The 18,930-nt window shown below is 53.9% G+C and overlaps 1 protein-coding gene across 1 annotated transcript; it reads right to left on the reverse strand.

The window, feature by feature from the left end:
• Positions 1–759: 759 nt before the first annotated feature.
• Positions 760–11,186, reverse strand: Ppp1r1b (protein phosphatase 1 regulatory inhibitor subunit 1B). Its single transcript, XM_042673839.1, has 7 exons — positions 10,939–11,186; positions 9,419–9,479; positions 9,094–9,116; positions 8,642–8,717; positions 3,942–4,136; positions 1,643–1,762; positions 760–1,554 (listed from the first exon to the last, which is right to left on the reverse strand). Exons 1-7 carry the CDS (start codon positions 11,017–11,019, stop codon positions 1,505–1,507), a joined length of 606 nt encoding a protein of 201 aa, XP_042529773.1. The 5' UTR covers positions 11,020–11,186; the 3' UTR covers positions 760–1,504.
• Positions 11,187–18,930: the final 7,744 nt, after the last annotated feature.

Raw genomic sequence — 18,930 nt, forward strand, 5'->3', positions numbered from 1 at the left:
GGTTCGATTCCTCAGCACCACATAAGCAAAAAGAAGAAAGCCGGAAGTGGGGCTGTGGCTCAAGTGGTAGAGCGCTAGCCTTGAGCTGAAGAGCTGAGGGACAGCGCTCAGGCCCAGAGTTCAGGCCCCACAACCGGACCCCGAAAAGAAAAGAAACGTACTCATTACCTTGCTCATGTAACTGTAACCCCTTTGTACAGTATTTTCACAATTAAAAAAAAGAAATCCAGCTTATTATATGAGACAGTTTCCCTCTGTAGCCCCAGCTGGCCTCCAACTCGAATCTTCTGTTCAGCCTTCTGAATACTGGAATCTTCTGTTCAGCCTTCCCAATGCTGGGAAGTAAGGCATCGACCACCATTCTCAACCCACGGTTACTCTTCAAGGACTCCTATTTCCTTCCTGCTACCCACTTTCAGCCATCCTCTGCAGGAGGTAGAACTTCCATGGTCCTTCTAAAGAATGCCCTAGGAGCTGGGAAGGTGGCTCAGTGGCAGAGAGCTTGCCTTGCATGCATGAGGCCCTGGGTTCAATTCCTCAGCAGCACATAAGCAAAAAGAAAAAAGCTGGAAGTGGCACTGTGGCTCAAGTGGTAGAGCGCTAGCCTTGAGCTGAAGAGCTGAGGGACAGCACCCAGGCCCAGAGTTCAGGCCCCACGACCCCCCCCAAAAAAAGAATGCCCTGAACCTGTTGTCACCAGCTTTCCATATCAGATTAACACCCTTTCCCTCTCCCCTGAAAGAAGAAATCTCAGCACAATTATTTACAAAGATTTATTACAGCACAGGAGAGGTTCAGGTCTGGAGTTAGGGAAAAGGGGGAAGGGGGCAGAGCAGCTGGAGAACAAGGAGAACCTGGCTTCCCCACCCTATGTGCTCCCTGTAAGGATATTTACTATATATATTAGGCTGCATTCCTGGCATCAAAGCACAAACAAAAAAAACGTAACAAAGCAGCTGCTGCCAGTCCATCTTCCAGGCACCCAGGAGGGGCAGGGATGATATGTGAATATGTCCAAAATGTTGAGACTGTGGAGAAACATGGCTGAGTCCTGGACCCTATAGAGACCAGTGAGAAAAGTGGTAACTTGAGGTCCCCATAGGGGAGGGGATGAAGAAGAGCTAAAGACACCTGCAGGTTCTCAGCATCTCTTCTGCCCAGATCTTAGGGTCCTGCCCTGTGGGTCTCCGGTGCCCAGGGGAGAGGATCTGGGGAATAGAATGATTATTTCTGGTTTCTTGGTGTTTCCATGGTGGACTCTCTCATATCCCACTTCTCACTGGGTGAATGGAGGGATGACTGGCAGGGATATGTATTGGGTAACTCTGGGCATCAGCCAAATTTGGGCAAACAAGCAAACACAGACCAGCTTTAGTCTTCTAGAAGTCAGAAGCCGCAGCCCTAGCAGATGTGGGGAAGGGTACAAAGCAAGATGGGGACAGAGTAGATTTCTGGGGAATAGTGATGCCTTCACTTCCCTCCTGGCAGATGCAGGACTGGAAGCTTATGTGCCAGGCTCAGGGGGACCAGGGCGCTGAGGCTCCTCCCCATGCTCTGTAAGGCAAGTTAGAGAAGGACTCAGGAGCTAGGTCCTGCCCACCAACATCCCCAATGGCCTCCCACTCCCTTCTTCAAGCTTTACCACTTAGTGCTCTTGTATCTTCTACTTGATCAGAACTCCCATCTCTCTGGGGCTCATCCAGAGGGGGTGGACGCTCCCAGGGCCCTTCCAGACCCTGGCCACAGGTTATCTTCTGCCCACCTGGAAAAGAGGGCATATAAGAACAGGTTCTGGGGGCTGGGAAGGTGGCTCAGTGGTAGAGTGCTTGCCTTGCATGCCTGAGGCCCTGGGTTCGATTCCTCAGCACCACATAAAAAAAGCCGGGAGTGGCGCTGTGGCTCAAGGGGTAGAGTGCTAGCCTTGAGCTGAAGAGCTGAGGGACAGAGCCCAGGCCTAGAGTGCAGGCCCCACGACCAGACCACCCCCCCCCCAAAAAAAAAAGAACAGGTTCTGAGTGCCCATCTGACTGTCCTAGAGCTATAAGCTACATCTAAGGGCTGAGGCCAAGCTTTCTGAAGCATAGCAGACAGAGTATTAGACTAAATGGCTCTCCCAATAACAGGCCATGTGACTTAGGTGTGTCAGCTGTCACCTTTCTGAAGGAGATTTTGTGTAAGAGGGCCATTACAGATTACCTTAAGTAAAGTAATACCTGCCTGGGCTAGTGCCAGCACTCAGAAGCCTTTCAGGTGTACTAGAGGTTATTGTTACTCCTTGATAGTCAAGTCATGTAACCCACTGCCCTACTGCTTGTCCTGAAGAGATGTCTCTCGCCTCTGTTCTAGGGTTCTCAGTGGGAGCTGGTTTAACCCTTCCAGCTGCCAGGGACAGAAGCCCAGGCCATCTTGTCAGGGTGCAAGGCTAAATGCTTCAAGCAGGGGACTGCAATTCCTATAAGTGATGGGCCTATAGGCTAGGAGTGGTGGTTCATACCTGTAACCTCACTACTCAGGTGGTAAATATCTGAAGAATTGTGGTTCAAAGCCAGTCTGGGCCAAAAAAAAAGTAAAAGCCCATCTCAGCCAAAAATGACTCCAGGAAGTGTAAATAGGAGAATTATGGTCCAGGGCAGCCCAGGCATACCTAAGCACAAAATCCTATTCCAAAGACAACTAAAGCAAAAAGGGCGGCTGGATGCATGGCCCAAGTGGTAGAATGTCTACTGGATCCAATCCTCTGTCTCTAGCACTAAATAAACATATGAACAAATTAGAAGAATAAATATTAACAATGGACCAAAAATTTAATGTACACCTGTAGGAATAGATGTGGCACAACCTTGCATGGCCGGATATGGAAAAAACAACCCTGGGAAGGGGTGAGGATCCTGCTTGCTAGTTCTCTAGGCTTTGAGACTCTGTGAGGTGTTTGGACCTCTGTGTAGGTTGTAGGCCTTTTTCTGGTCCCCTTTCTCCCAGGAAGCTGAAATTGGATATGCAAAGGATCAGATTGGTTCTTTTCTTCTTCTTCTTTTTCTGGTCTTGGGGCTTGAACTCAGGAGGGCCTGGGCACTATCCCTGAGCCTCTTTGTTCTCAAGATGATGTTCTACCTCTTGAGCCACCAGGCCACTTCCAGCTTTTTTGAGTAGTTTTTTGGAGATAAGAGTCTCATGGGGACTTTCTAGACCAGGCTGGAGTGGAACTGTGATCCTCAGATCTCAGCCTCCTGAGTAGCTAGGATTACAAGTGTGAGGGCTCAGATTGGTTCTTAAATCCTGGGTTCTTCATGTGGACACTAGAGGGCACCCTCCTACACCCCACCCTAGGAAGTAAAAGGAGAAAATAGTTCTAGGCTCTGAAGAAGACAACCAGCTGGGCCCCTGAATCCAGCAGAAATCATACCACACAATCAGAAATGGGGGTTTGGGACCCCTTTTCCTCTCACCCCCTTGTAGCCATGGACGTTAAGTCCTTTTTGTGTGTCTATTCTCAAACCTCTAATTCTTTTTTGTTTTTGTTTTTTTGGGTCCGGTCATGAGGCCTGAACTCTGGGCCTGGGCGCTGTCCCTCAGCTCTTCAGCTCAAGGCTAGCACTCTACCACTTGAGCCTCAGTCCCACTTCCGGCTTTTTCTGCTTATGTGGTGCTGAGGAATCGAACCCAGGACCTCATGCATGCAAGGCAAGCACTCTACCACTGAGCCACCTTTTCAGACCAACCTCTAATTCTTAGGGAAGAGAAGAGTATTGGGGAAAACTGGATGGGGAGAAGCTAAATCCAAGATGGAGTAAGTCTAGGCTCAGGTATGGCCCAGTGGGAGGTGCCCTGTGGTGTCACTTCAGTGCAAGAAACTGTCTTGGGAGGCCTTCAGGATACCCAAGGAGCACCCACACTTAGCCTGTGGTGGTGGAGACCTGAATGTTGAAGCCCCTTCAGCTTACCAGACCCCCTGATGCTCTTCAGGACTTCGGCCTGGCTGTCTTCTTCTTCATCCTCTTCTTCATCATCCTCTTCTTCTTCCTCATCCTCCTCTCTTGGGTAACCCAGCTCCCGCAGCTCCCCCAGCTCATCCTCCTCCTCTGAGGCCAAGTTGCTAATGGTCTGCAGGTGGGACTCAGCAATGCGCTGCTGCACGGCTGGCACAAAGGGGACCCAGGAATGCAAGGGTCAGCCAGGGGCCTGAGGCAGATTAAAGACCTCAGGACCCTGAGTTCAAGGCCCAAAAACTAGAGCCCAGTTTTCTGGGGACCAGACCAAACCAAGATGGGAACAGCAGGGGGCAGGTTCTTAAGCTGTCCCAAGATGTTGCCCTCCCCCCAAAGTCTCACACCATGGGGAGCCAAGCTGGGCAAGACCAGGCGGGCACAGCAGCAGTTTAACATTCTCTGGCTAGAATGTTGTATTTCCAAATATTCCATATGGACAAGGCTGACCAACTTCAGCCTCAGCACAAGTCCCTGGGCCTGGGGCATTTGCCAGTTTCCCTGCTTATCCCGACCTTCTCTGCACTCTGTGTCCCCTCCACCATACTGCCTAGTCTTAGATGCCAATTCACATGCCCTGCCCCAGACTCCAAGGGCAGGAATGTGACTGAGAGACTAAGGTCACAGCAGTTCTGTGGCTGGTGAAGTGTGTGCAAGAGAAATGTCCTACTCCAACACAGCCCCCACAATCTTGACCCACATCCCTAGGCTCCCAGTTCCCTCTGCAGTGACCTAGAAAGCAGAAAACACCCCACCAGTACCAATGCCTGCTCATATACAGCCTAGAAAGGGGCTAGGGTGGGTAACTGGAGAAGTTTGCCATAGATATGATGGGAGAAAGGGGCCAGGGCTAGAGGGAGTCTAGGGATTGGCGGGGAGCTGACAGGATGTTGTGAGCAGAGACTGGTTCAGAATCAACAGGAAGCATGGACTGATGGGATTTGGAAGCAGGTGGGATACTAAGTTCACAGCTCCTGGAGCAGATGCTGCCCAGAAGGGCGGGGCCGCACAGTTTCTTAGCCCGCCAGCTGCCCCTCCCCTTAGCAGCCCAGTGGGTAGATACTGGCTGGAAACCTCTGTGCCGTGGACTGGGCCAGGGATTCTGCCAACTTGGGGACAGGCACAGAGGGTGCATTGTGTGTGCCCGCTGCCCCTCCCTGCCCCCAGCTCCCAGCCCAGCACCTCCCGCTGGCTCTGGGCAAGCTACCTAGGCAATAAAAGCACAATAAATCTCCCTGCCTCTGACCTTGGGGACTTGGCAAAGCTTCACTCTGAGCCAAGTGGAGCTTTGGAGCACCCCTGGACCCCTCTCAGCCAACTTACTTCAGTCTACCCTCCTTGAAGGGCTGCGGGGGACTTGAATCCTCCTCTTGGAGCCCCTGAACTTGCCAGGCATTTCCCTTGCCCAGAAATGGGTTAAGTCTGTCAAGCAAGGCCCTCTGGGCACAGAAGGGGCCCTGAGGCTGGGAGAGAGAGAAGGTGGCATCCTGGGCAGCCTTCTTCCCCCAGCCCAGGGTGGAGAATTCATTCCTGAGCCATAATGACAATAGGTGTGTGCAGCCCCTGCCGGTGCTGGTGCTCCGGAGCCTCCACATGCTTCATCCTCCCTTGGGTCTCCCTGGACCTTCTGGGGCAACTTTTTCTACCCCGGCTGTTTTCTCTAGCTTCTCTACCTCTGGAGATCCTGAATTTCCCCTTTCCTCGAGTCTCCCTTTTTAAAATCTGAGAACTCCAACACAGCCCTCAGGCTGTCCATCCCTCTTCTGACAGCTTTCTACATCCTGCCTGTACCCACTTAGACTCTGAGACTAGCTCACAGGGGATTGACTGGAGGTGAGGCACATTTTTGATCACTGTAGGAATACATGGGTAGGGCCCTGGACCTAAAATCCTACCCCAGCCCAGTTGCCCCATGCTCATAATCAAGAAACCAGGGAGAAGCTAAGCATCAATGGCTCATGTCTATAAGCCTAGCTACTCAGGAGGCTGACAACTGAAGATCAGCCTTGGCAGGAAAGCCCTGTGAGACTCTTATCTCCAATTAACATTTCCCCCAATAAAAAAACCACTAAGTGAAGCTGTGGCTCAAGTGATAGAGTGCTAACCTTAAGCAAAAAAGAAAAGCTCAAGGACAGCGTCTATGCCCTGAAGTCTCGGGGCTAGCAGGAAGGAAGGAAGGAAGGAAGGAAGAGAGAGAAAGGAAGGAAGGAAGGAAGGAAGGAAGGAAGGAAGGAAGGAAGGAAGGGAGGGAGGGAGGGAGGGAGGGAGAAAGAAAGGAAGGAAGGGAGGGAGGAAAGAAAGAAAAAGGAGGGAGGGAGGAAGGGAAAAAGAAACCAGTGAGATCTGAGGATGTAGCTGGGGCTGTAGAACATGATTCACCATGCTCAAGGCCCTGGGTTCAATCCCCTGCATCCTCCCCCCAAACAAACCAGGAGACAATTCTCCCCGCTTATATCTGCTCTGCTAGAGTGGGAAGCAGACAGCCTTCTTATGATATCTGTTGAGAAGATGCTCTTCGCCCTCATGCCTTTTTTTTTTTTTTTCAGTTGTAGAGCTTGAACTTTGGGCCTGGGCGCCGTCCCTGAGCTCTTCAACTCAAGGTGAGCACTCTACCACTTGGGCCATAGCGCCACTTCCAGTTTTCTGGTGGTTAATTGGAGATAAGAGTCTCACAGACTTTGCTGCCCAGGCTGGCTTTGAACCACGATCCTCAGATCTCACCCTCCTGCGTAGCTAGAATTACAGGCCTGAGCCACTGGCCGGTGGCCCTCATGCCTACTTTGAGTCCTTACACACATCCCTACAGATGAGAAAGTCCTTCCACACTGCCTGTGGCTATAGCTCTGCCCCTTCACTTTCCTGTCCTGGGAGAAGAAAAGGAACCCCTTCTTTTATCCCTCTGCTCCCAGCCTTGGCAGGAAGGCTGACAGCTGTACCTGTTGACCTTGGCAGGTGCTGGGAACATAATTCATCCAGAACCCTTCTGGGTCTCCCTCCTTCCTGCCACTGGAGAAGAGGCTGGGCCAGGCAGGAGGTGCCTCAAGCTAGACTTGAAGCAGGGGGTGGGAAGGCACCTGATGCCTAGTTAGGCGATGTCCCTTCCTGTGCTCAGGCCTCGCCTCCTCCCTCAGGCCTCTCTCCCATAGCTCCTTGATCAGAAACCAGGATTCCAGGCTAGCCCTAAATCCCACTCTTCCCCCACACTGATCACACCTCCTGCCCCTTTCACATCTTCTTCCCTTGGTCTTGCTTACTTGTTGATTCTATGATTCTTCCAATCTAGGCCTAATCATGCCCCCTCTTCGAACTCTGAGCCTTGAAGGTAGACGGCCAGGAACACAGGGATTTCTTACTTTTAAATTTTTAGCCATTCTGGGGCTGGAAATCTGAGGACACGTGTATGCTAGGCAAGAGTTCTACCACAGCGCTACATCCCTAACTCCCAAATCCTACTTATTCTTCTCCCTGCCCACCAGGGAAGTCTAGCATATATACGAGGTGCTCAGCAAGTACGTGCTACAGGAATGACTTTGCCTTTTAATACAGAAGGGGAGACAGACTAGGGGAGAGTCTAGGATGCAGATGGCTACAAATGCCAGGCAAACAGGAAGGGGGGATAGGGGGGATAGGGGAGCTCACGGGGAGAAGGTGCCCTCTGATGGGTGGTCAAGGAGGCACTTGCACAGTGGAGTCTCTTTTCTCTTGATGGCTGTTGTCATTTGAGGCCAGGTGTTCTTTTTCAACCCTATAACCTGCTTTTTTATACCTTTTTCCTTTCTTTTTTTTTTTTTTTTTTTGTGTGTGTGTGTGCTTGAACTCAGAACCTAGGCGCTGTTCTTGAGCTTTTGTGCTGAAGACTAACAGTCTACCACTTCAATCACAGCTCCACTTCTGGTTTTCTAGTGGTTAACTGGAGATAAGAGTCTCCTAGCCTTTCCTGCTCTGGCTGGCTTCAAATGGTGATCCTCAGTTCTCAAGCTTCCTAAGTAGCTAGGATTATAGGTGGGAGCCACTGGCTCCTGGCAGCCTTCTTGTCTTTTGCAAGGGAGAGACTAAGAAAGAACAGGCTCGTGCCTACCACTTGAGCCACAGTTCCACTTCTGGCTTTTTTTTTTCAGGTGTTTAATTGGAGATCAGAGAGTCTTATGACCTTTCCTGCCCAGGGGTGGCTTTGACTATGATCCTCAATCCTCAGATCTCAGCCTCCCGAGTGAGCCAGCAGCACTCAGCTTCCGCAATCTGCCAAGACTCACAGCTGTGCTTTTCAACCTCTTGTGGGGCTTGAACTCAGGGCCTGGATGCTGTTCCTGAGCTTTTTTTTTTTTTTTGCCCACTTCAGCCACAGCTCCACTTCTGGTTTTCTAGTGGTTAATTGGAGATAAGAGTCTCAGCCTTTTTGCTCTGGCTGGCTTCAAACCATGATCCTCAGCTCTCAGCTCCCTAAGTAGCTAGGAATATAGGCATGAGCCACTGGCTCCTGGCAGCCTCTTGTCTTTTGCAAGGGAGAGACTAAGAAAGAACAGGTCTCCAAGTCAGGTGGTGGCGGAGGAAACAGTCCTCCCACCCCTGACAAAGCTGACATTTTTCCTTCCTTCCCCCATGTCAGTGCGGTCTCAGGCCTTCACAGGGCAGCCAGCCCTGAGGGTGGAGCATCATACCTTTCAGTGAGGGGGGTGTATAGGCACAAGGATTGGCTCTCTTCGACTTGAGATGGTGCCCCTCTCCAGAGGCTCTCTGCAGGAAAAAGCCGGGTGAAGTGAGTTCCCACAGGCCACCCCCCCACCCCCCTCCTCCCCTGCAGTAACCTGGTAGACTATTATAACCTCTGCAGCTAGATCATGAACCTAAGCTGAGCCCCTCTCTACTTCACCCTCTATTTGGACCTGTCAGTCAGACCCTGGCTCTGGTAAGACCTTAGGTCCAAGTCTGAGGGAAGAAGGACTTGCTGGTACACACTGGCACCTGCCCTTTTCAGAGGTGGTGTGATTGATATGCTAATGTGTCCCGTGGCACCCCGTGTAGGTGGCTGGCTCTGCAGGAGCCTGTCCACCTTGACCCAAAGGACCCAGGGTCCCAGACTTGCCCCCTTCCAGTAGCCCAGGAAACTCACCTGGTGCGGGGACGCCTCCTCCTCTGGGGGGGAGGGATCACCAAATGTACCAGCAGAGGAGGAAGAAGAGAGGGAAAAAGAAAAATATCTGAGTCACTTTCCCCCAAAGACTCAGCCTCTGGGGAGAGGGGAAGTGCGCCCCTTTCCTCCTGGCACTGCGAGGTGTCATGCCAACGCAAGACCCAGTGAAAGAAGTTGAGGCTTGCAGACTTCGTCCCCTCCCGTCTTCATTCAGCTCTGTCCCTTGCTCACTGGACTTTGGCAGAGACCCCAGGAAGACACCAGAGTTGGGGGGGGAGTGTTAGCCCATTGGGAGCAGCCCTACCTGGGGAGGAGTGCTCTGAGAGCCGGAACAGCATGGCAGGAGTGGGTCTGCGGCGTCGGATCTAAGAAGATAGAGGAAGGGAGGACAGGAGAGACGCCCTAGGTATCCCTCCTGCTCCCCCACCCACAAGCAGCAGGGAACAGTGCTTTAGAGTCCACAGGGAGCCTTTGCATCAAAGACTGTCAGGGCCAAAGGAACTCAGTAGCCTACCCAACCCCTTCCTCTACAGAGATGAAAACCTTGAGGCCCTTGAAAGGTTCAGCAGTGTGCACAGGACTAGAAAACCCCCCTTACTGACTCCTAGCGCAAGCCATCCCACGCCATGGCTACTCCAGAACCAACATCTTCCTTTTCATGTTTTCCCACAGAAGCCAAGCCCTCATTCTCTCCAGTTCCTGTAGCTTTTGTGGCTGGAGCTGGATGCGGCTGTCAGGAGCCCTCTGACACCCGTATGATCCTGCCCTGTCAACTCCAGGGCTCAAAAAATGAGACAAAAAAAAGCTCCCCATCCCCCCTCCCAAAAAAAACCCTAGAACCAGCCTTAGAGGGGACTGAAGAAAGCCCTGCAGGCACCTCTAGCCTCACACAGAGGCTCAGGTGTAGGCCTGGGTCCCAGCTATCCTGGGACTTGGGTGTCTCTGTAGACTAGGGTCGGCTCCTTCCTGCAGTCTTTATCAGGCCCCATGGAAAGTTACCTTCCTGGCTACACGAGCCACGTTAGACCATGGGGAGGGGCACTGAGCGCTCCCAACAGCTGCCCCAGCTTGGCAATCAGACCAACTGTCAGTTAATTAGGTCTCCTTGGAGCTCCAGGGAAATGCAGAGAACCAGGTGAGTGCGGCTGAACGTGTCACCTTCCCCCTGCCGGGCTTCCAGCACCCCAGAAGGAAAGCTGCTTAGGCTTAACCCACCCGCAGGCCCCAGTCTTTTGGTCCCATTCTTACTTCGCCATCGGAAGCCAACAGCATCTAAGCAACAAGTGCTCCCTGCTAGATTTGGGGGTGTGGACCTCTGTCTCCCCCTGCCTTGCCTTTGGAAGCCTCCCATCTGGAGAAGGGATGACCTCGCCTCCTTAGGGTTAGGACGCCAGGAGGCCGATAGAAAAGAGGGCAGAACACAGTTCCGGGGACCCCAGGCCAAGCAATGCAGGCTGGGACCGGACGCCAGCGGGGCCGTGGGTGGCCAAGGTGATGTCCCAGGTAACAGAGTCCCTGTGCGAGGAACCGCGCTTCGCTCGCGGGATCAGCTCCGGAGCTGGGCCCGGCGGTCCGGGGCGGTAGTTTAGGGACCGGGTCGGTGGCCCTGGAGCAAGCCGCGAGCCCGAAGCCTGCGCTCCGCTCACGGCCGGGATCTTCGCGCCCCAGCCGCGCGGCGGCCCGGGGAAGGGGGAGGGAGAGGGGGAGGGAGGGGGGGGGGGAAGTTGCGAGTCGGACGCGAACTTGGAGCGCTGTCCGGCGCCCCGGCCCCCGGGAGGGGCGCACGTTGGGGGCGATGCTGGAAGTGGGGCGCGACCCCCTTACCATCTCCACCTGGCGGGGGTCAAGCTGGCTGGGGGGCGCGGGCACCGAGAACTGGATCTTCTTGCGGTCCTTGGGGTCCATGGCTGGCGGGTGGGGTGGGGTTGAGCTTTGGGGTCTCCGGCTGCTTCCCGGCTCGGCTCCCCGGCACTGCCAGCCGCGCGGGAGACGTCGACGAGGACGAGGCAGGAGGAGGGCGGCTCCCGCCCAGATAAAAATACCGCGCCGCCGGGCTCGCCCGCCGCGCCGGGCTCGGCGCCCCCCGCCCGGGCTCGCCCGCCGCGCTCCCGCTCCCGCGCCCTCGCCGGGGCGCCCGCAGCCCGGCTCCCCCGCGCCGCCACCCGCTGCCCCGACCGCGCGCGCCGAGCCTCGCCCTCCCGCCCTCCGCTCTCCTCGGGTCTCCGCGGAGCTCCTCCCGGCCTTCTCCCACCTGCCTCGCCCTGCCTCCCTCTGCCTTTTGCGGGGTTCGCCCCTCCGGTGCCAGCCCCGGGGTCCCGGCCCGGCCCCTCGGCCGGGGACTGGCGCCCGGCTGCTCAGAGGGGAGGGCCTAGGGGAGGGCGGCCAATGAGCGTCGAGAACCGCGTCCTCTCGGGGCCGGGAGGAGGGCGGGGAGTGAGCGCCGGGTCCCCCGGAGCCAGCCCCGGGGCGGGCGGGGCGGGGTGGGAGTGGGCCCCCCCCGAGCCCCCCACCGCCGTCTCCCCGCAACTCCGAGCTGCATTACTGATGGGGTCCAGCGGGAGGCGTGGAGGAGGAGGGGGCCGGGACCGCGGGACCCCGGGGGCCTGACCACTGCGTGGCACTGCCCCTCCGCGTCTCCCGGGGGGCGGGGAGGTCGAGGACGGAGCGCAGCCCGGTCACGCTGTGAATGGGGGTGTCCTAGCAAGCGGGTGCGAGTGAGCGAGGTATGTGTGCGTGCCCGCGTGGGAGGACACCTGTCAGTCATCCTGGCAGGGAGTCCGCGGAGTGCGTGCCAGGGGCCTGGGGTGCGCTACTTTGGGAGTGTGTGTGTGACTGGGGGAAGGGGGTCGGTGTGGGGTGAGTGTGAGTCTTGGTGAGTGTGTCAGAGTGTCAAAGATGTAGGTGTGAGTGGCAGAGCGTGGGAAGGCTTCGTGTGTGCGGGGGCGAGTGTGGGTGTGGAGGAGGATGTCAGAGGCTGTCAAGGTGATGGGTTTGGGGGGGCTGCCTCTACCCCCCCCCCCCGCGGCCTGTGCGTGCAGTCCAGGGGCTTGGGGCTGGGAACTGTGAGTGTATTTCCGGGAGGGAGGAGGATGTGCCCCTGCTTTCACGTGTCTCTAGCCTTTTCTCTCCTGCTGTTGGGGGGGAGGGACAGGACCGTGCCAGCCCAGGGGGCAGGGGGGGGGCTGCCTTAGCAGTACACGTGCCATCACGTGTGTGAGCTCAGAGCATTTGGGAACAAGCTGGGGGAGAGAGGTGTGTGTGCTCATTCGGAGGTGTGAGCCTCCTCCTCTACAGAGGTGCTTGTGTGTCTCTGGAGGGGCGGGGAGGAGCTGCTCCGGAGGGTGGGGTGGCCTTGTTTGTCTGCCCAGACCCTGGGGTCTTTGCAGGGGTTGGTATTGCTGCCTGTGGGGCTCAGTGTGAGGGTCTGAATGCTTCTCTGTAGCACCCCCAAGGTGTGGTGGTGGTGGTGGTGGTGGTGGTGGTGGTGGTGGTGGTGGTGGTGGTGTGTGTGTGTGTGTGTGTGTGCGCGCGCGCGCGCGCGCGCGCGCGTGTGCGCGCACCCTCATGGGGCCCTGTTTGTGTTGGCTGTTTTATTTCCTGGTCACTCTCAGGGACAACAGGAGCCTTCCCTACCCTCCAACTCCACCAGCAACTTTTCCATTCCCAGCCTCGGTGCTGGCTCGTTGGCAGAGGGAGCAGGCCAGAGGAGTCTCATGGAAATGAGGTCAGGGGCACTATGTTCTGCCCCAGAGTCAGTGCCCACTGGGGGTGGGGGGGTGAGGAAAGGAGTGGTGGGAGGGGCGAGCTCATGGGAATGGGGTATCCGGGCAGCTCAGCCTTGCATCCTCCAGCCACAGGCCTGGCTGCAGTCCCTGCATGTTTGTTGACTTATGTACTTGTTGGGAAACAGCCTGATGCCAGGTTGCTGGCCCAGGGGTGTGGGCATTTCTGGCAGCCCCTGGCTTGGCCCAGAATCCCTCTTCCAGATGGGGTGTGGTGGGGAATTGAAAAGTCTAGGTTGGCAAAACCTTCAGAAAGTAAATAAAAACAACCACTAGGCCCTAGGTGGCCCTGGGTAGGGCGTAAGGGAGAGGGAGAAAGGGACAGAGGACAGCTAGGTGGGCAATGGGGGGACAGGGGCAGGGCATAATACTCAGTGGCATTTCAGGGCCCATCGGAGCTGAGGACTCCTGGTTTGACCTGGAAGCTTGTCCGTAGAGGCTGCGCTCTAGGAGACCCAAGTCAGATAAATCATATCTTTTGAGCCCAGGCTGGGACACCTGGGAAGGGAGTGAGGCGGGGGCTTTGCGGAGGGGAAAGGGGTCTTTATCTCTGCCCAGCCTTTGCCCAGGCACTGCATCTCTGGCTCCTGAACCCTGAGGCCAAAGGCATGAGGATTGACAGAGGTCTGTCCCCAAGGGACAGGCAGGAAGAGGAAGAAGCACAGGCAGAAAGCTAGGAGGTAGGAAAGAAGGGGAGAGGTCGAAGGCAAAAAGAGAAAGACAGAAAACCCATGTGAGAGATGGAGAGACAAAGGGAGGCAGAGAGAGGAGAAAGCTTCACGACAGAGGCAGGAGACAGAGATGGAGAGAGAGAGTAAAAATAGCTCAGCATTAAGATAATTGCAGCTCACAGCTCTGCCCTCCGTTAGGAATTAAATGAGGTTTTATTACTTTGATTTTTCTCTCTTGGATCCTACGCCACTTCTCAAGAACTTGAGGAAAAGTTTTTCCGGTGGGCGGCCAGGTGGTGGGGGCTGTGGGGGCGACAGAAAAGGAAGAGAACAAGCACTTCTGGGAGCTGGGGGAGGGGTAGGCAGAAGCTTTGGGGGGTCGGGGGGATGGAGGAGAAGGCTAGGGCCAGACACATGGGGTGGGGGCTGAGAAGCAAGGGGCCAGGGTGACTTCCATTCACTCTGACTTGGAATTAATCATATGCAAATAAGATGTAAAAATAATATGCCACTCCTCGGTTATTATTCCTGAGTTAGAAGCACGGGTGGTGAGGTCCAAAGAACAAATTTAAGACCTTGTTTGACTTAACTCCAATTAACTTAACTATTAGGTGTTCCTGCATGGTCTAACAAAGTTTATGGTTGGGTGTCAGTTACTGCATCACACTGTCTTGGGGTGTGGTCTTCCCGCCTTTTGCCTTCTGGTTGTTGCCCCATGCCTGCCACAGGGCTTGGCATACAGAAGCCACAGCAGCCACTTCTCTGGAAGGTGTGGGGGTGCCAAAACTAAGCATTTGAATTCAGGTGCTGGGAGCTGACCCCTAGCTTTTTCATTCAAGGCTAAGTGCTTGCTCTAGCTCTTGAGGCACAGCTCCATTTCCATCTTTTTCAGTGGAAGAGAAAAGACTCATGGACTTTCCTGCCTAGGCTGGCTTCAAACTGGGATCCTTAGATCTCCGCTTCCTGACTAGCTAGGATTACAGGTGTGAGCCACCAGTGCCCAGTTGAAAGGTGACTTTGGAAAGGTGCTGTGAGGCCTTTGTCCTCCTTGGCAGGGGCTGAGGAGAGAGGGCAATCAAGAAAATTTTCTCCTTCTCCCTGAGCAAATTGTACCGGCATGGACAGAATTTCAACCGGGAAGTTTGACAGCTCTGGGTAAGCACCTCAGCTCTGCAGCTTACTGGGAAAACTTGAATAAATTTCCTAGCTTTTATCTGCCCATCTTGCAATGGTGGCTGTGATGATTCAATAGGATAAAACTTAAGCCCCGCCCCGTCCCTGCTTCCCTCTCCCTCCACCCCCCCCCCCCCCAGCCAATTTAGGACCCCTGGTAGTCTCCAAAGGTTCCATCTTCCTGGCAGCTCTAGAGATGCAGTTCTAAATTTAGCCAGGAGGTGGCAGAATCAGCCAGGGTTTGAACTGCTGTGTTGGCACTGTAGGTCAGTAGTTGGGCATAGCACTGGTGACCTTGGCACCACTGAGCTGAGCTGGAGCTGGCTGGGCTGGTGTGTGGCAGCTTGCAAGGAAGCCCCTGGGAGTCCTGGGAACCAGACTTTTGGGGCCTGAGGAGCACTGTCAAGGGGGCTCAGTGGATGGAAACCTGGATTAGAACTCAAAGCCCATCTCTAGGGAAACTCGTGAACGAGGAGAAATAGAGGGCAAGGGCGCCCTCAGCGGCGACAGTGCTGGATAGGCTGGGATAATGTAGGTAGGCACTCATCTAAGGTATTCAATCACACATTGATTTATGTATTCACAACCTCCATTTCTTTGCCCATTCAGCGTATTCAGATTAGGTGCTGAAGTGTTTGGGGAGTAGTATTGGGTTTTGAACTTGGGGCTTTTCATTTTTTAATCGACCCTTTGGTACTTGAGCCATTCTGTCACCCCTTAGGTACATTTTTAAAAATCAACTTTATTGAATTATAAGCAACAAAATGTACCAATTTTAAACATGCATTTCAATAAACCCTTGACATTTTTTAATTTGGTCGGTTGTAGAGCTTGAACTCTGGGCCTGGGCACTGTCCCTCAGCTCTTCAGCTCAAGGCTAGTACTCTACTACTTGAGCCACAGTGCCACTTCCTGTTTCTTGGTGGTTAATTGGAGATTAGAGTCTCACTGACTTTCCTGCCTGCCTGGCTTTGAATTGTGATCCTCAGATCTCAGCCTCTTGAGTAGCTAGGAATATAGGCATGAGCCACTGGCACCTGGCACTCTTGACATTTTTATCTAATGTGACCACCACCATCACAATGCAAATAGAGGATGCTTTATTACCCCAAATGTCCATTTGCCCCACCCAAACGGGCATATCATAATTCCTAACACTGTGTTTTGAGATATGTCTTTTTCAGTGTCTATTTTCACATAGTATCCAAAATACAGCAGGCACAACACAATGTAGAAAAGATGTACTGAGAAGCCGGATGCTGGTGGCTCACGCCTGTAATCCTAGCTACTCAGGAGGCCGAGATCTGAGGATCATAGTTCAAAGCCAGCCCAGGCAGGAACATCCATGAGACTCTTATCTCCAATAAACCACTAGAAAACCGGAAGTGGTGCTGTGGCTCAAGTGGTAGAGTGCTCACCTTGAGCTGAAGAGCACAGCGACAGTGCCCAGGCCCAGAGTTCAAGTCCCACGACTGACAAAAACAAAAACAAAACTTAAATTATAGAAATGCAACAGAGAAACAGAGTCCTATGTATTCAGCATCTCACTTAGCCTTCACTATCATTCCACTTCATTATTCCATTTATTATTACATTCCCCGGGTTCCTACCTAGGTTCAAACAGTCTAACTCTGCAGTGACCTCACCCTTGGCTTTTTTTTCCTTCCACACTAGATATCAGACCTAGAACCTTATTCTGCTAGGTTATTTCTGAGCTACATTTCTAGCCCTGGAACCCTTATCTGTATAATTGGGGTTGTGTGTATGGGGGAGGGGGAAGGTGAGGAGGGTCCTGGGAGCTTGAACTTGGCCCTGAGCTTTTTCACTCAAGACTGGTGCTCTACCACTTGAGCCACAGCTCCACCTCACTTTTGTGTGGTTAATTGAAGATGAGAGTCTCATGGACTTTCCTGGCCTAGCTGGCTTTGAACCAAGATCCTCAAATCTCAGCCTCCTGAACAGGTAGGATTAAAGGTTCCCGGCATGTAGCTGGGTTTGAATTCTGTGCCTGGGCATTGTCCCTCAGCTCTTCAGCTCAAGGCTAGCGCTCTACCACTTGAGCCACAGCGCCACTTCTGGTTTTCTGGTGGTTTATTGGAGATAAGACTCTCATGGACTTCCCTGTCCGGGCTGGTTTTGCACCGCTATCCTCAGATCTCAGCCTTCTGAGTAGCTAGGATTACAGGCATGAGCCACCGGTGCCCAGCTTTGTAGCTGGTTTTAAAAACAGGATAGATAAGAGGAAGATCGTTGGATCCCTAGCATGCACCTGAGCCCGGGCACCCCTCTCTCTCCCAGCTAGGAATCGGCGTGCTGAGGCTGCCCTCTGGTGGCAGGAACATGTATTGTAACATCTGTGCCTTCGGCGCCCCCAGGTGGTGGCTTAGGAAGCGGGGATGTTGGTGAGGGGAGAGCAAGCTGCAGCCCACCGCAGGGGCAGCCTCAGCCCCCGGCACCTGGAGACCCCCTGCTCTGGCCACTGCCTGGTGCCCCCCAGGTGCCAGCTGAGGCTGCCCCTGAAGAATGCCAGCTGCTGAAGCTCGCCGCCTCCCACTCCCTCCACCAGCCTCACACACACTCCAATCCCGGTCCAGTCGGCTGCTTCCATTCCCTGAAGAAGAGGCCCTAAAGTTAAAACAGCTGTTAATTTATAAACCAATTTTTCCGTGACTGCTTAATAAATCGCCAGCAGCTGCTCTGCCCCCTCCTCCTGCCCAGGCACCCGGCCCGGGGGGCTGCATGGAGAAGCTCAGAGCTGCCAGCCTGCCCCTTCTGCTTCCATTCCCCAACCCTCTTCTCCCGCCCCCAACCCCCCCAGTTTCCCTCCACTCTCCCAGAAATGGGGCCCATGTGGGGAGCCCTTGATGAACCCAGACTTCCTGGTTGTCAGGGTAGAACTGAAATGAGATTGAGTATTATCTCCTAGTGGGCTGCAGCCCAACTGCGGTCCACCCCAATGCCCCACAACCCCCACCCGCCCCCCCACCCCAGACTCCCAGGCCCAGAAGATGGACATCCAAGGTTTCCCTAATTTGGGGGGAGATGAATGTCCAGCCTCCCTGGAGAAGTTCCCCTGTGCTACTGGGAAATAAGAAGATCGTGGTCTCCTTACTGTGATGGCCCAGGGCTCATCCTGAAAGCACAGGAATCTCAGGTTCCCTATCAGGGTGGTCCCTTTGACAGATGCTAACTGAAGCTCTGACCCTGCTTTGCTCTCAAGGGTAGGCTAAGAGGGGGCAAGGGATTCTGGGATAGTATTCCACTCTAGGGAGATGCCCACATCCCCCTCCTCTCCTCAGGAGAGTAGAGGGGAGGGACTTGGGCTTCTGAATATTCTCTTGGCTCAGCTTCTGCTAGTATAGACAAGGCAACATGAAATCCACGTGGAGGAGGGGCAGACAAGAGGCACATGGTTTCTCTTTTATCTGCAAGGTCCAAAGGCACCCAAGGTGCAGCTCTGCTGTATCCCTGACTCTGCTGCCCAGGGGTATTGATCTAGCCATTCCAGAAATTCAGTTAAGACAAGGATCTGGGAGGTAAAACACACCAGCTCAGAAGTTCAAATCCTGGCTCTCTCATGTACTATTAGTGTGACCTTGAGCAATTCCTTTAACCTCCTTCCTTTCTCCCTCTGTCTCCATTTACAAAATGAGGATAATAATAGAATTGTCAGGAAAATTGAACATATTAGCTGGGCACCAGTGGCTTATACCTGTGATTCCAGCTGCTCAAGAGATAGTTGTTCAAAGCCAGCCTGGCAAGAAAGTCTGTGAGACTCTTTTTTTCTCCCCAGTTAACCACCAAAAAGCTAGAAGTGGAGGTGTGCTTCAAGTGATAGAATACTAGCCTTAGCCCTGAGTTCAAGCCCCAGTCCTGGCAAAAAGAAAGAAAAGAAAATGAAACAATGATGCACAAAAGCATACAGTTTTTTCCCCCCTAAAAGTGATTTGTTACAAACAGTATTATCTTCTCTTCCTCCTGCTGGAAAGAGTAGGTTAGCAGTTCCCCCTCCTGCCCCAAGTAGCAAATCTTGGAGAGAAAGTATCCAGGGAAATGAGGAACAGGTTAGAATGCTAGGGACAAAATTAAGTAGAAAGCCGGGCGCTGGTGGCTCACGCCTGTAATCCTAGCTACTCAGGAGGCTGAGATCTGAGGATCTCGGTTCAAAGCCAGCCCGGGCAGGAGAGACT

The sequence above is a fragment of the Dipodomys spectabilis genome, unplaced genomic scaffold, assembly GCF_019054845.1.
Source record: "Dipodomys spectabilis isolate Male_0828 unplaced genomic scaffold, ASM1905484v1 ptg000018l, whole genome shotgun sequence".
NCBI classification, from domain to species: domain Eukaryota; kingdom Metazoa; phylum Chordata; class Mammalia; order Rodentia; family Heteromyidae; genus Dipodomys; species Dipodomys spectabilis.